The sequence below is a fragment of the Leiobunum rupestre genome, chromosome 6 (genome assembly GCF_980474605.1).
Source record: "Leiobunum rupestre chromosome 6, qqLeiRupe1.1.hap1, whole genome shotgun sequence".
Classification (NCBI taxonomy): Eukaryota; Metazoa; Arthropoda; class Arachnida; order Opiliones; family Sclerosomatidae; genus Leiobunum; species Leiobunum rupestre.
In genome coordinates, this window is record NC_143389.1 from 30,438,444 (window position 1) to 30,454,122 (window position 15,679).

At 31.0% G+C, this 15,679-nt stretch overlaps 1 protein-coding gene across 2 annotated transcripts; it reads left to right on the top strand.

The window, feature by feature from the left end:
- Window positions 1-7,126: 7,126 nt before the first annotated feature.
- On the top strand, window positions 7,127-7,775 carry LOC149940603 (baculoviral IAP repeat-containing protein 7-B-like). 2 transcript variants are annotated; one of them, XM_090179738.1, is made up of 2 exons: window positions 7,127-7,199; window positions 7,399-7,775. In XM_090179738.1, exon 2 carries the CDS (start codon window positions 7,406-7,408, stop codon window positions 7,766-7,768), a length of 363 nt encoding a protein of 120 aa, XP_090035864.1. In that variant the 5' UTR covers window positions 7,127-7,199; window positions 7,399-7,405; the 3' UTR covers window positions 7,769-7,775. The 2 variants fall into 2 exon arrangements, with proteins under 2 accessions (XP_090035864.1, XP_090035865.1); XM_090179739.1 differs by having other exon boundaries at window positions 7,139-7,199; window positions 7,404-7,775.
- Window positions 7,776-15,679: the final 7,904 nt, after the last annotated feature.

Below are 15,679 nucleotides of genomic sequence, written 5' to 3' on the forward strand. Positions count from 1 at the left end.
AGAGACCGAACTGTAGTTCGTTCGTATTACAATAAGATTTCTTTAAGAGAGAGAGAGAGAAAAGAATTGCTTAAATTAGGAAGTAATAATGAATCTATTGAATCCAATGTAAAGAAAATGCATCAAGATATTAACTTGGAAAATCCAAAAGATGATTCACCAGTAAGCAGTATTCAGTTAATTAAAAATCATAAACAAAAACCGACTGATTACGGTGCATCAAGATATAATATTTGTATATCTTCGAAAAAAGGTGAATCATTAAACATCAACAATGCGGTAATTTACTTATAATATATTTTATATGAAAATAATTAAAGGTTTTATAAATGATTAATTTATATTATAGATTATAGGTGGATCTAATAGCAAAATAGTATACGTCCAGGTAAAGTATTGTTTTATTTAGAAGTTTAAATATTAAGTTAATGGTTTATTTTAGAATAACTATATGTTAAATGATTTATTTTAGAATAGCGTTGATACATATGGTTGTAGGACAACATTAGAAAGTAGGTATATTGATTTAAAAAAACTATCAATTAATTAAACATTTTAATAATATTTTTACATAGCTTCGATAGTATCCAGAGATTGTACGATTGTTATTACAAAATGAAACTAATTTATTTTATAATAAATATAGGTAGTAAAATGCTGCAAAAACCTCTGACTCTACGTTCAATACGTTAAAATAGATTACAATACGTAAATATAGGTGAAAAAATACTAGAAAAACACGCATACTATTATTTTTTTTAATTTTTGGAAATACACAACATCCACCAGTTACTTCGCAATGACGAACTGGCTGCTCTCTTTGTCCCTTTTATTTACAAACTAAATTCATATTTTCTTCAAACTTTCAATTCGTTATAATTTGAATTTAAATGAAAACATCATGGATTATAGGTGCGTAATCTACTATTAGACCGAACGGATTAAAAAAAAATACTTAAAGTTCCCCGGGCATCTTATAAAGGAGTTCCAGCCCCCATCTCCGTTGTACGTACTGTGGAAGAAGAGGGTCGAAGAGAAGCCGTCGACGGGAGTAGTGCTCAGCGTTCGATTTCATGGGATGCTGTCATTACCCTAAGCCTCCCGTGGATTCCGTCTCTCAAACGACTATTCTAAGCCTTTGGAAAACCTCTTTTTAGAAAAATTCTGTGGGAATTCCCCCTTTGAAATATATTCTCTAATGAATTATTGTTTGAACGATATAAAACATTTACAATTACTGTTGGGAGACATACTGTAATTTTCTAAACAATAAACAAAAATACGAACCATTTTCATGTTTTATTATTATTAGGAATATGGATGAAAAAAAAAACACACATTAAATATTTATTTCAAATATCTGTAGAACCGAAACCTCTCGAACCTCTTTCTGTATCTTCTTCAATTTGCTAATACAAACCAAAACAGGAAAATTGAAATAATAATAATAATTTTGGAGGGTGGAACATATCAATTTAACTCACAAGGCATTCCATAGGAACTGGCATCGAAATACATTCGCAGATAAGTTGAGCTATTCGATCGCCTCTGAAGAATTTAAATGCGTTTTTCCCGTGATTAATCAAGTCAACCCCTATTGTACCAGTGTAATCTTTATCTATCACACCTGCTAAAACATCAATACCATGTTTTACGGAAAGACCCGAACGAGGGGCTAGAAATAAATAAAAATAAAACATGGTATTCGTTAAATAAATAAATATATATATATAATATTACCAATACGGCCGTAGCAGAAATCAGGTATAACTACACTTAAATCAGTATTTATTAGCTCTCTTGCCATGGGGGCTACAACATAGTTATATGCACTACATAAATCAAGACCTGCAGAGCCAGGTGTTTCTCGAGTAGGCGCGCATGCATATTTCGTTAATCTTACGAATTTCAGAATTTGCTGAGGAATTTCCATTATGGATAAATATTAAAGACAAATATTAAAAAAATATTATAACGAGTAAAGAAGTTTCAAACACAAATGACAAGTTTTACGAAAAAATTCCTTTTATAGCGTTTAACTCGATTTAAAATTCTTTAGATACGCTACTTAAGATAATCTATGAAGTATTCTTGTAAACAGATCTTGTTATAGTGAAGATTAGTTGATTAAGCTAAGCAATTTATGAGCGACGCCCTAGCGTACTTGTAATTAAGAAAGTAAGTACTTAGTTTTACGATTTTGCTTAAAACTATGATTTTAAATCGATAAAGTGAAACACGTAAAGTGTCCCTGACCAAAATTGTTTCGCAAACATCTGTACCGTTTAATAAGATACGAGTATGATAACGATTTCTAGAGCCCTATGTTCGATAATGATTCATTAGGAAAATTTGAATATAGTTTAAATTTTTAATTACTTATTTTTTGGTTTGACTACCAATTTGGAGGACTACTGTTTTGATTTTGATATAACTAAATTTGATTGGTTTTCGAAAAGTTATTGAAGTTTAGTAAATTATATCCTTCGCATACTTAAATTATGCCTTTCCACAATCAATGTAATTTAAATAAAGTTATTGAAAGATTGAAGCATTTTTTTTTGTATACTTAGATGGAATCATATATTACCTACTTTATCAAGTCAAAGTTTAGTAAATTATACCCAGGATATAAGTTATCATGTTGACTTATAACCCTAACTTAATAATTTAAGCAATTCTTTTCTCTCTCTCTCTCTCTCTTAAAGAAATCTTATTGTAATAAGCTTAAAAATTTAGGAATAAACTTATATTATAGGATGAAGAAAAGTCAATAGACATTTATTTGTAAATTATTCGCAATTTTATTTATTTATTTATCTATTTATAAAACGAACTACAGTTCGGTCTCTGGGAGGCTTAGGGTAATGACAGCATCCCATGAAATCGAACGCTGAGCACTCCTCCCGTCGACGGCTTCTCTTCGACCCTCTTCTTCCACAGTACGTACAGCGGAGATGGGGCGGGAACTCCTTTATAAGATGCCCTGGGATGTGTTTGGTATAGACATTACCATGTCGAAAAATTACTCCCATTTGATAATGCGCGCACTCTCGACCCCAGCAAAAGAAGAGTCCTCCGCCTCTTACTGCCAATTCTTCCGTACATTCGCCGCAGTGAAAGCAAATCATAGATTCGGTTGTCGTACCGACGTACTCATTTCCCGAGGCCAAAGTTATGGAAATAGGATCCATTACTATAAAATTAGTAAGAATGAATGATTGAATATAATATATATACAAAGTTTAGAATTTACAATTGACGTATATCTACGTACTTAGTCCCTCGAGCCGATTCCGAAACAATTCGAATTGGCTGTTTTCTTAATACTATCTCTCAATTTTTCTGTTTACCCTTTTTATACTCGAAAAAAACAATTTACAACTGACATCATAATTATAAACTGGGGGGCGGGGGTAGAAGAGAAAACTTTTCGAAAACCAATCAAATTTAGTTATATCAAAATCAAAACAGTAGTCCTCCAAATTGGTAGTCAAACCAAAAAATAAGTAATTAAAAATTTAAACTATATTCAAATTTTCCTAATGAATCATTATCGAACATAGGGCTCTAGAAATCGTTATCATACTCGTATCTTATTAAACGGTACAGATGTTTGTGAAACAATTTTGGTCAGGGACACTTTACGTGTTTCACTTTATCGATTTAAAATCATAGTTTTAAGCAAAATCGTAAAACTAAGTACTTACTTTCTTAATAACAAGTACGCTAGGACGTCGCTCGTAAATTGCTTAGCTTAATCAACTTTTTTCCTGTAGCGGATTTCAGGAATGGAATGGTTTTATAGTACAAAAATGACCCTCTTTTATACGAGATGAGAAGTATGTGGGCACTTAAAAAATTAGATACTACTAATGATTATTTCGCTGTATACTTAAGTTATTTCTAAAAAAAATATTAAAATCAACTTAAGTACCCCTGTACTACCTTCTTTGTTTTCGAATTTCAGATAGCAAAACAACACTTAAGTTGAATTCCTTTTATTAAAATTGATACTTTAATATGGTTAGAAGTATATAAATTAAACAAGAAGTGTACCCACTTAGCTTAATTTGAGCCCTTCCAATGCATCCATAAAGTTTACGAAGCAGACGATGGTAAAAATAGAGGCCATCATTGAGAATAGAGGATTGAAAAAGTAGAGTGCTAAGCTCAGTAAACATGTATTTGGGTTTTGTCCTATATGAATTTTCACGTTTTCAGAGGGATTAAACATTTTATACTAATTTTAAAAGTCGCGTTACTTCATTTTCTTCGCGATTTATATTTTAAAGGTTATTTTTTATTGTCATGGTCTTTTATTTTGAATTGAATTTAACCCTGTATTTAGCGTTATTTCTATTCTAACACTCAAAACCTATAATCAAACTAACTTGCAAACCCTCAATTGGCAATATTTTATAAATTAGATTTATCTGTAAAAGTTTTATTTTAACATTTCTAATATCAAATGGTTGACAATATTTTATTAATTAGCTTTATCGGTTCGCTGTAGTCGCGTTACCATGTTATCTGCGTCCGTGCGAAACGGAAATCAAACGAAATTACCTGGCGAGCGAAAATAATAATTAGTGCACTTCTTGTATTATTTATTTATATACTTTTGATATGGTACATTTGATTATAAAAATTTATAAATTACCAAACCCCTCCTCCCACCTCTCACCGTTTTTAAGTACCAAATGAAGTTATTATTTCAAGTGATTTCTGATTTGGCATAAATATAGGAGCGAGCATTCTACATTTTTACATTCTTCGTAATTACGAGCAAGTTTAAGGGCTAAATATTAGCTATGGAAAATAACGTGGATATGCGTGTAACTAAAGCAGTTCTTAGGTTTTCTTTTAAGCCTGATATGCCAAACGAAAAACAATTTTCGTTTAGAACGTTAGAAATAATGTTAAGAAAATATAAAAACTGGTATTTACGTGAATTGAACCTGCAAGAGGACGAAGGTTACATCGACGTCCATCTAGCTACCCATGTCGTCATTGAGAAGATTTTTCAAAGATTGGGCCCTCACTCAAGGGAATACATTAACGTAAGCTTGAAATTTGTTTTGATCTAATTATTATTATTATTATTATTATTCGATTCAAAACTTTGATTATACAACATAAAAACTTGCGGAGACTAAAGCGTTAGTAAGTTAGTGTATGTATGTATGTATGTACGATAGTGGATATATGAGACAGTGATAAATTGAACTAGTGAATAGAAGGTATGGATTATCGTTTAGCTTATTATTTTGATTTCTTTACTTTATAGATCGAGAGACGTATTGTAGGGGACGAGGACGAGGACGAGGAAAAAGTTAATGCAATGCTAGATGTTTTTTTTACACGGCGATTTACCCAACGCTGAATAAAACGAAGCATCTTCATCTTCGGTGAAACGGGTACCGACTCCCAAAATTGAAATTAAGGCAAAAAAAATGAAAAAAAATCTGTATAAAAATAAAATAAATAAATTTATTTTGATCCGAATGTGGTTTTTGTTATGGAACCAATGACAATAAGCTTTAAACTTGGCTTACTTTGATAAAAAACGTCTCTTATTCCCCAAGAACATGTATATTTATCGAGAATGTACTAGCTCTATTAGATATTTTGGAGGAAGGGCGAACTAAAATTTATGCTTGTTTACGAAATTAATTAGCATATTTTTTAAAAAAAACAAATGCATTCATGTTAGGATATGATTTACGGAAAATGTACTTTCATGGGCTAGGCTTAGAAATTTAGTCTTAACTATTTACACTTTACAGGTTTTTAGGTCTAGCTTTAATTTTTTGCGTATTGGAAAATGTATTTCAGCATATTATTATAAGTAAACTTTTAGTGTTATCAATGTCCACCAGTTAGGAAATGGTTTATGGATAGGAAAATATTTATAAATACTAAAGACAGAGGCAGAAACTAGGAGATCAGAGGAAAAAGATTTTTGAGATGCCCCTGATGTGATAGCCTACATTGAAGATGTTGAAATTGTTTGGTGAGAAATCACAAAACCTTTAAAATAAAATAATTGATTTTCCGTATTTAATTTTTTTCTTAAAATCCTACTACTATGCCAAGAATGTATTTATTTATTTATTTATTTATTTATTTATACTCAGGGAGAATGAATATGTCGATAATATTTTTAGCGTTTCTCCAATTCCACCCGTTGAGATCTTTTAATATCACTGCTTTGAGAACCATGGCGCCATCTAAACTTTGAAATAATCCTTAATTAAATATATTGATAAAAGAACTCTAGTGATGACACTTCCACTATTTTCAGTGACGTACCGATTCTCACGTGACTTTCATTTTCTGTGCGCGCGCACCCGATTAATAAGATAACTGAACTTTGAGCAATGGATTTTTTTTTCCACTGGTACTTAAGATATGCCGTCAGGGTAGTCATGGGAATCAATTCTTAGTTATCTCAATAAAGAGTCTTAGCATTGGGAATAGTCATTGAAGGTCACGCTGAAAAGTAAGTTATAATAATAATAATCAGCTAGGCTATTTTATTATATTTAAAATGAAATTTTTAGGCATTCTTTTATATATATATATTGAAAATCTATTAGACAGAAATTAGGTCTAGTAGGGGTAAGATTAGCGTAGAAATTAAGTTACTATCACGTGACTCGTTCATTTTTCTGTGCACGCGCACGTTTAATAAGATAACTGAACTTTGAGCACTGGATTTTTTCCACCGGTACTTAAGATATGCCGTCAGTGTAGTCATAGGATTTTTCACTCTTAATAAATACTTTAAAATGTAAAAAACTTAACACTTAGCCATTTTTTAGCAATCTTCTACGTAACTCAATTTTCCAAGAGGATTGTTTTCCGTAAACATTTTCAAGTGAGAGCTCGATTTTGATATCATCAACGTGGTATTTCCAAAACTATCCTTCGAGTAGCAAAGGGTTTTTTCCAAATACTCAAGTGGGTTAATATGTGCCGTCAATCATTAGAGGCAGTTTAAACTGTCAGAGAGAGACAGCCAATAGAATTTGAGGGTTATTTGAAGTTTAGATCACGTGATGAATTATTCTCAACAAGATAGGAATAAATTAATCTTCCGTGCGTCATTTCTCTACGGCGCATTGACGAGTAAAGACCTGCTGACGGATCGCTCAGTCTTTTCTACAGCTTGACAAAGGATTTCTACCCGTAAAGTAAGTAACTATTTTTTCTTGGTAATAGACTATATTTTTAGACATATTTAAAACAATTTGCATATTGAAAAAAGCATTTATATTGATAATTTTAGCGTAGAAATTTAACCATATTGATAAAATTAGGTTTAGTAGACTTAGGGGTAAATGTAGGCTTAGAGAATGTATCATTTGAAACTATAGAACGTATTTGGTCTAGATCAGCTATGGACATTGAAGTGTATCGACTTGAAACGTTTCGTCACTGGAAAAATCCGCACGTCACTAAGGAGCAACTAGCAAAGGCTGGATTCTACTATATTCAGCAGGGCGATGAAGTACGATGTTACAAATGCCATGGCGTATTAGAAGGATGGAAATCAGGAGACGTACCAGAACTTGAACATGCTAGATTCTTTCCAAACTGTCCGGCTAGGGATAATTCACCATCGGAAAAAAAGTACCTTTCGCTAGAATGGGACATTCCCCCGACGCCAAAAGCAACTACGGTCTCTGACAAAAGCTTCTCACCTGTACCAGAAGAAGACGTTTGTGACTGTCCCTCGGATGTCAGACGATACTGTTGCTAAACACTACAAATACGTGAGTTAGAACTTTTAATTAAATTAAGTTACAGGAGATCGTTTCACCCCATTTAAATGCCTGTAAACTTAACTACTTTAATTTGTTTTAATTGTGTAATGTACAAGATAACCATCTAATGGAATATCTGATAGTACCTACTAACATGTAAAACAAAGTTCTAAAATAAAAAATTAAATGTAAATAACTTGTTTTTATTGCCTAGAGATTAGAAATTAAGGGGTTCGAAAGCGATAAGCAAACGGGTAAAAATCTAATCTCCAGATATCTGCGCGAGGAAAACTAATTTTGGAGAATGGGGATGGGGGAAAGCAGGGATGTACCCAAAAATGGACCAAAATGGACCAAATGTACCCCAAAAACGACCAAAGTCACCATTTTCGGCCCTATGCACCCCATTTCGGACCAAATGTACCCCAAACTGGACCTTTTAGCTTTATTGTAATGTTAAACTCCCATAGAGATTCCCCTAAAAAGAATAATAAACTGGCGGTCCAATTTTGGGTACATTAATTATTTCGGAGAGATAAAACTAATTCTGGCAAACTGCTGCGATTTATAGCGAATGGGGAAAAAATCTAATCTCCAGATATCTGCGCGAGGAAAACTAATTTTGGAGAATGGGGATGGGGGAAAGCAACTGGTGATTAGAAGGGGTGAAAGCAATGGGGGAAAGGAGCTGGTGAACGAGAGATAAAGTATCCAGTGAATGGGGGTTGGGGGGGAAAGCAACCCATGAACGGGAGAATCTGGTGATTAGAAATTCTGGTGATTAGAAATTCTGGTGATTGAGATGGGGGCGCGGGTGGGGGAGGAGCGGGAGAGGCGCGGGTGAACGGCGGGAGCCAAGCTCTTTGTGTCCTTCCGGTGATTGAGAATGAAATTCTCAATCACCGGATGGACATCCCCCTCTCTCATTTATCTGGCAGATTGCCGTGTTGAAATGCCAAATTTTGGTAAATTTCTTCAGTCAAACAGGGTTTTGAAGATACATTGACACTAGCAATTGATTAACAAATCAATAAACTTGAATAATTATTGATATAAATAAGCCTGGCAGCTCTGTTTTGTTAACCACACTAAGAAAATAAATATAAATTTTGAATTAATTCCAGCTCCAAAATCCATTTATCTGGCAGATTGCCGTGTTGAAATGCCAAATTTTGGTAAATTTCTTCAATCAAACAGGGTTTTGAAGATACATTGACACTAGCAATTGATTAACAAATCAATAAACTTGAATAATTATTGATATAAATAAGCTTGGAAGCTCTGTTTTGTTAACCACACTAAGAAATAAAATATAAATTTAGAATTAATTCTTAAGAATTATGAATATTTCCAGCTCCAAAATCCATTTATCTGGCAGATTGCCGTGTTGAAATGCCAAATTTTGGTAAATTTCTTCAGTCAAACTTGGTTTTGAAGAAATATTGACAATAGCAATTGATTAACAAATCAATAAACTTGAATAATTATTGATATAAATAAGCTTGGCAGCTCTGTTTTGTTAACCACACTAAGAAAATAAATATAAATTTAGAATTAATTCTTAAGAATTATGAATATTTCCAGCTCCAAAATCAATTTATCTGGCAGATTGCCGTGTTGAAATGCCAAATTTTGGTAAATTTCTTCAGTCAAACTTGGTTTTGAAGAAATATTGACAATCGCAATTGATTAACAAATCAATAAACTTGAATAATTATTGATATAAATAAGCCTGGCAGCTCTGTTTTGTTAACCACACTAAGAAAATAAATATAAATTTTGAATTAATTCCAGCTCCAAAATCCATTTATCTGGCAGATTGCCGTGTTGAAATGCCAAATTTTGGTAAATTTCTTCAATCAAACAGGGTTTTGAAGATGCATTGACACTTGCAATTGATTAACAAATCAATAAACTTGAATAATTATTGATATAACTAAGCCTGGCAGCTCTGTTTTGTTAACCACACTAAGAAAATAAATATAAATTTTGAATTAATTCCAGCTCCAAAATCCATTTATCTGTCAGATTGCCGTGTTGAAATGCCAAATTTTGGTAAATTTCTTCAGTCAAACAGGGTTTTGAAGAAACATTGACACAAGCAATTGATTAACAAATCAATAAACTTGAATAATTATTGATATAAATAAACCTGGCAGCTCTGTTTTGTTAACCACACACTAAGAAAATAAATATAAATTTTGAATTAATTCCAGCTCCGAAATCCTTTATCTGGCAGATTGCCGTGTTGAAATTCCAAATTTTGGTAAATTTCTTCAGTCAAACTTGGTTTTGAAGAAATATTGACAATAGCAATTGATTAACAAATCAATAAACTTGAATAATTATTGATATAAATAAGCCTTGCAGCTCTGTTTTGTTAATCACACTAAGAAAATAAATGAAAATTTTTTATTAATTCCAGCTCCAAAATTCATTTATCTGGCAGATTGCCGTGTTGAAATGCCAATTTTGGTAAATTTCTTCAGTCAAACAGGGTTTTGAAGATACATTGACACTAGCAATTGATTAACAAATCAATAAACTTGAATAATTATTGATATAAATAAACCTGGCAGCTCTGTTTTGTTAACCACACTAAGAAAATAAATATAAATTTTGAATTAATTGCAGCTCCAAAATCCTTTATCTGGCAGATTGCCGTGTTGAAATTCCAAATTTTGGTAAATTTCTTCAGTCAAACAGGGTTTTGAAGATACATTGACACTAGCAATTGATTAACAAATCAATAAACTTGAATAATTATTGATATAAATAAGCCTGGCAGCTCTGTTTTGTTAATCACACTAAGAAAATAAATATAAATTTTGAATTAATTCCAGCTCCAAAATCCATTTATCTGTCAGATTGCCTTGTTGAAATGCCAAATTTTGGTAAATTTCTTCAGTCAAACAGGGTTTTGAAGAAACATTGACACTAGCAATTAATTAACAAATCAATAAACTTGAATAATTATTGATATAAATAAGCTTGGAAGCTCTGTTTTGTTAACCACACTAAGAAAATAAATATAAATTTAGAATTAATTCTTAAGAATTTTGAATTAATTCCAGCTCCAAAATCCATTTATCTGGCAGATTGCCGTGTTGAAATGCCAAATTTTGGTAAATTTCTTCAGTCAAACAGGGTTTTAAAGATACATTGACACTAGCAATTGATTAACAAATCAATAAACTTGAATAATTATTGATATAAATAAGCCTGGCAGCTCTGTTTTGTTAACCACACTAAGAAAATAAATATAAATTTTGAATTAATTCCAGCTCCAAAATCCATTTATCTGTCAGATTGCCTTGTTGAAATGCCAAATTTTGGTAAATTTCTTCAGTCAAACAGGGTTTTGAAGAAACATTGACACTAGCAATTAATTAACAAATCAATAAATTTGAATAATTATTGATATAAATAAGCTTGACAGCTCTGTTTTGTTAACCACACTAAGAAAATAAATATAAATTTAGAATTAATTCTTAAGAATTATGAATATTTCCAGCTCCAAAATCCATTTATCTGGCAGATTGCCGTGTTGAAATGCCAAATTTTGGTAAATTTCTTCAGTCAAACTTGGTTTTGAAGAAATATTGACAATAGCAATTGATTAACAAATCAATAAACTTGAATAATTATTGATATAAATAAGCCTTGCAGCTCTGTTTTGTTAATCACACTAAGAAAATAAATGAAAATTTTGTATTAATTCCAGCTCCAAAATTCATTTATCTGGCAGATTGCCGTGTTGAAATGCCAAATTTTGGTAAATTTCTTCAGTCAAACAGGGTTTTGAAGATACATTGACACTAGCAATTGATTAACAAATCAATAAACTTGAATAATTATTGATATAAATAAGCCTGGCAGCTCTGTTTTGTTAACCACACTAAGAAAATAAATATAAATTTTGAATTAATTCTTAAGAATTATGAATATTTCCAGCTCCAAAATCCATTTATCTGGCAGATTGCCGTGTTGAAATGCCAAATTTTGGTAAATTTCTTCAGTCAAACTTGGTTTTGAAGAAATATTGACAATAGCAATTAATTAACAAATCAATAAACTTGAATAATTATTGAAATAAATAAGCCTGGCAGCTCTGTTTTGTTAACCACACTAAGAAAATAAATATAAATTTTGAATTAATTCCAGCTCCAAAATCCATTTATCTGGCAGATTGCCGTGTTGAAATGCCAAATTTTGGTAAATTTCTTCAGTCAAACAGGGTTTTGAAAATACATTGACACTAGCAAATGATTAACAAATCAATAAACTTGAATACTTATTGATATAAATAAGCCTGGCAGCTCTGTTTTGTTAACCACACTAAGCAAATAAATATAAATTTTGAATTAATTCCAGCTCCAAAATCCTTTATCTGGCAGATTGCCGTGTTGAAATACCAAATTTTGGTAAATTTCTTCAGTCAAACAGGGTTTTGAAGATACATTGACACTAGCAATTGATTAACAAATCAATAAACTTGAATAATTATTGATATAAATAAGCCTGGCAGCTCTGTTTTGTTAATCACACTAAGAAAATAAATATAAATTTTGAATTAATTCCAGCTCCAAAATCCATTTATCTGTCAGATTGCCTTGTTGAAATGCCAAATTTTGGTAAATTTCTTCAGTCAAACAGGGTTTTGAAGAAACATTGACACTAGCAATTAATTAACAAATCAATAAACTTGAATAATTATTGATATAAATAAGCTTGGAAGCTCTGTTTTGTTAACCACACTAAGAAAATAAATATAAATTTAGAATTAATTCTTAAGAATTTTGAATTAATTCCAGCTCCAAAATCCATTTATCTGGCAGATTGCCGTGTTGAAATGCCAAATTTTGGTAAATTTCTTCAGTCAAACAGGGTTTTAAAGATACATTGACACTAGCAATTGATTAACAAATCAATAAACTTGAATAATTATTGATATAAATAAGCCTGGCAGCTCTGTTTTGTTAACCACACTAAGAAAATAAATATAAATTTTGAATTAATTCCAGCTCCAAAATCCATTTATCTGTCAGATTGCCTTGTTGAAATGCCAAATTTTGGTAAATTTCTTCAGTCAAACAGGGTTTTGAAGAAACATTGACACTAGCAATTAATTAACAAATCAATAAATTTGAATAATTATTGATATAAATAAGCTTGACAGCTCTGTTTTGTTAACCACACTAAGAAAATAAATATAAATTTAGAATTAATTCTTAAGAATTATGAATATTTCCAGCTCCAAAATCCATTTATCTGGCAGATTGCCGTGTTGAAATGCCAAATTTTGGTAAATTTCTTCAGTCAAACTTGGTTTTGAAGAAATATTGACAATAGCAATTGATTAACAAATCAATAAACTTGAATAATTATTGATATAAATAAGCCTTGCAGCTCTGTTTTGTTAATCACACTAAGAAAATAAATGAAAATTTTGTATTAATTCCAGCTCCAAAATTCATTTATCTGGCAGATTGCCGTGTTGAAATGCCAAATTTTGGTAAATTTCTTCAGTCAAACAGGGTTTTGAAGATACATTGACACTAGCAATTGATTAACAAATCAATAAACTTGAATAATTATTGAAATAAATAAGCCTGGCAGCTCTGTTTTGTTAACCACACTAAGAAAATAAATATAAATTTTGAATTAATTCCAGCTCCAAAATCCATTTATCTGGCAGATTGCCGTGTTGAAATGCCAAATTTTGGTAAATTTCTTCAGTCAAACAGGGTTTTGAAAATACATTGACACTAGCAAATGATTAACAAATCAATAAACTTGAATACTTATTGATATAAATAAGCCTGGCAGCTCTGTTTTGTTAACCACACTAAGCAAATAAATATAAATTTTGAATTAATTCCAGCTCCAAAATCCATTTATCTGTCAGATTGCCTTGTTGAAATGCCAAATTTTGGTAAATTTCTTCAGTCAAACAGGGTTTTGAAGAAACATTGACACAAGCAATTGATTAACAAATCAATAAACTTGAATAATTATTGATATAAATAAACCTGGCAGCTCTGTTTTGTTAACCACACACTAAGATAATAAATATAAATTTTGAATTAATTCCAGCTCCGAAATCCTTTATCTGGCAGATTGCCGTGTTGAAATTCCAAATTTTGGTAAATTTCTTCAGTCAAACAGGGTTTTGAAGATACATTGACAATAGCAATTGATTAACAAATCAATAAACTTGAATAATTATTGATATAAATAAGCCTGGCAGCTCTGTTTTGTTAATCACACTAAGAAAATAAATATAAATTTTGAATTAATTCCAGCTCCAAAATCCATTTATCTGTCAGATTGCCGTGTTGAAATGCCAAATTTTGGTAAATTTCTTCAGTCAAACAGGGTTTTGAAGAAACATTGACACAAGCAATTGATTAACAAATCAATAAACTTGAATAATTATTGATATAAATAAACCTGGCAGCTCTGTTTTGTTAACCACACACTAAGATAATAAATATAAATTTTGAATTAATTCCAGCTCCAAAATCCATTTATCTGTCAGATTGCCTTGTTGAAATGCCAAATTTTGGTAAATTTCTTCAGTCAAACAGGGTTTTGAAGAAACATTGACACTAGCAATTAATTAACAAATCAATAAACTTGAATAATTATTGATATAAATAAGCTTGACAGCTCTGTTTTGTTAACCACACTAAGAAAATAAATATAAATTTAGAATTAATTCTTAAGAATTATGAATATTTCCAGCTCCAAAATCCATTTATCTGGCAGATTGCCGTGTTGAAATGCCAAATTTTGGTAAATTTCTTCAGTCAAACTTGGTTTTGAAGAAATATTGACAATAGCAATTGATTAACAAATCAATAAACTTGAATAATTATTGATATAAATAAGCCTTGCAGCTCTGTTTTGTTAATCACACTAAGAAAATAAATGAAAATTTTGTATTAATTCCAGCTCCAAAATTCATTTATCTGGCAGATTGCCGTGTTGATATGCCAAATTTTGGTAAATTTCTTCAGTCAAACAGGGTTTTGAAGATACATTGACACTAGCAATTAATTAACAAATCAATAAACTTGAATAATTATTGAAATAAATAAGCCTGGCAGCTCTGTTTTGTTAACCACACACTAAGAAAATAAATATAAATTTTGAATTAATTCCAGCTCCAAAATCCTTTATCTGGCAGATTGCCGTGTTGAAATGCCAAATTTTGGTAAATTTCTTCAGTCAAACAGGGTTTTGAAGATACATTGACTTTAGCAATTGATTAACAAATCAATAAACTTGAATAATTATTGATATAAATAAGCCTGGCAGCTCTGTTTTGTTAACCACACTAAGAAAATAAATATAAATTTTGAATTAATTCCAGCTCCAAAATCCATTTATCTGGCAGATTGCCTTGTTGAAATGCCAAATTTTGGTAAATTTCTTCAATCAAACAGGGTTTTGAAGATGCAATGACACTTGCAATTGATTAACAAATCAATAAACTTGAATAATTATTGATATAACTAAGCCTGGCAGCTCTGTTTTGTTAACCACACTAAGAAAATAAATATAAATTTTGAATTAATTCCAGCTCCAAAATCCATTTATCTGTCAGATTGCCTTGTTGAAATGCCAAATTTTGGTAAATTTCTTCAGTCAAACAGGGTTTTGAAGAAACATTGACACAAGCAATTGATTAACAAATCAATAAACTTGAATAATTATTGATATAAATAAACCTGGCAGCTCTGTTTTGTTAACCACACACTAAGAAAATAAATATAAATTTTGAATTAATTCCAGCTCCGAAATCCTTTATCTGGCAGATTGCCGTGTTGAAATTCCAAATTTTGGTAAATTTCTTCAGTCAAACAGGGTTTTGAAGATACATTGACACTAGCAATTGATTA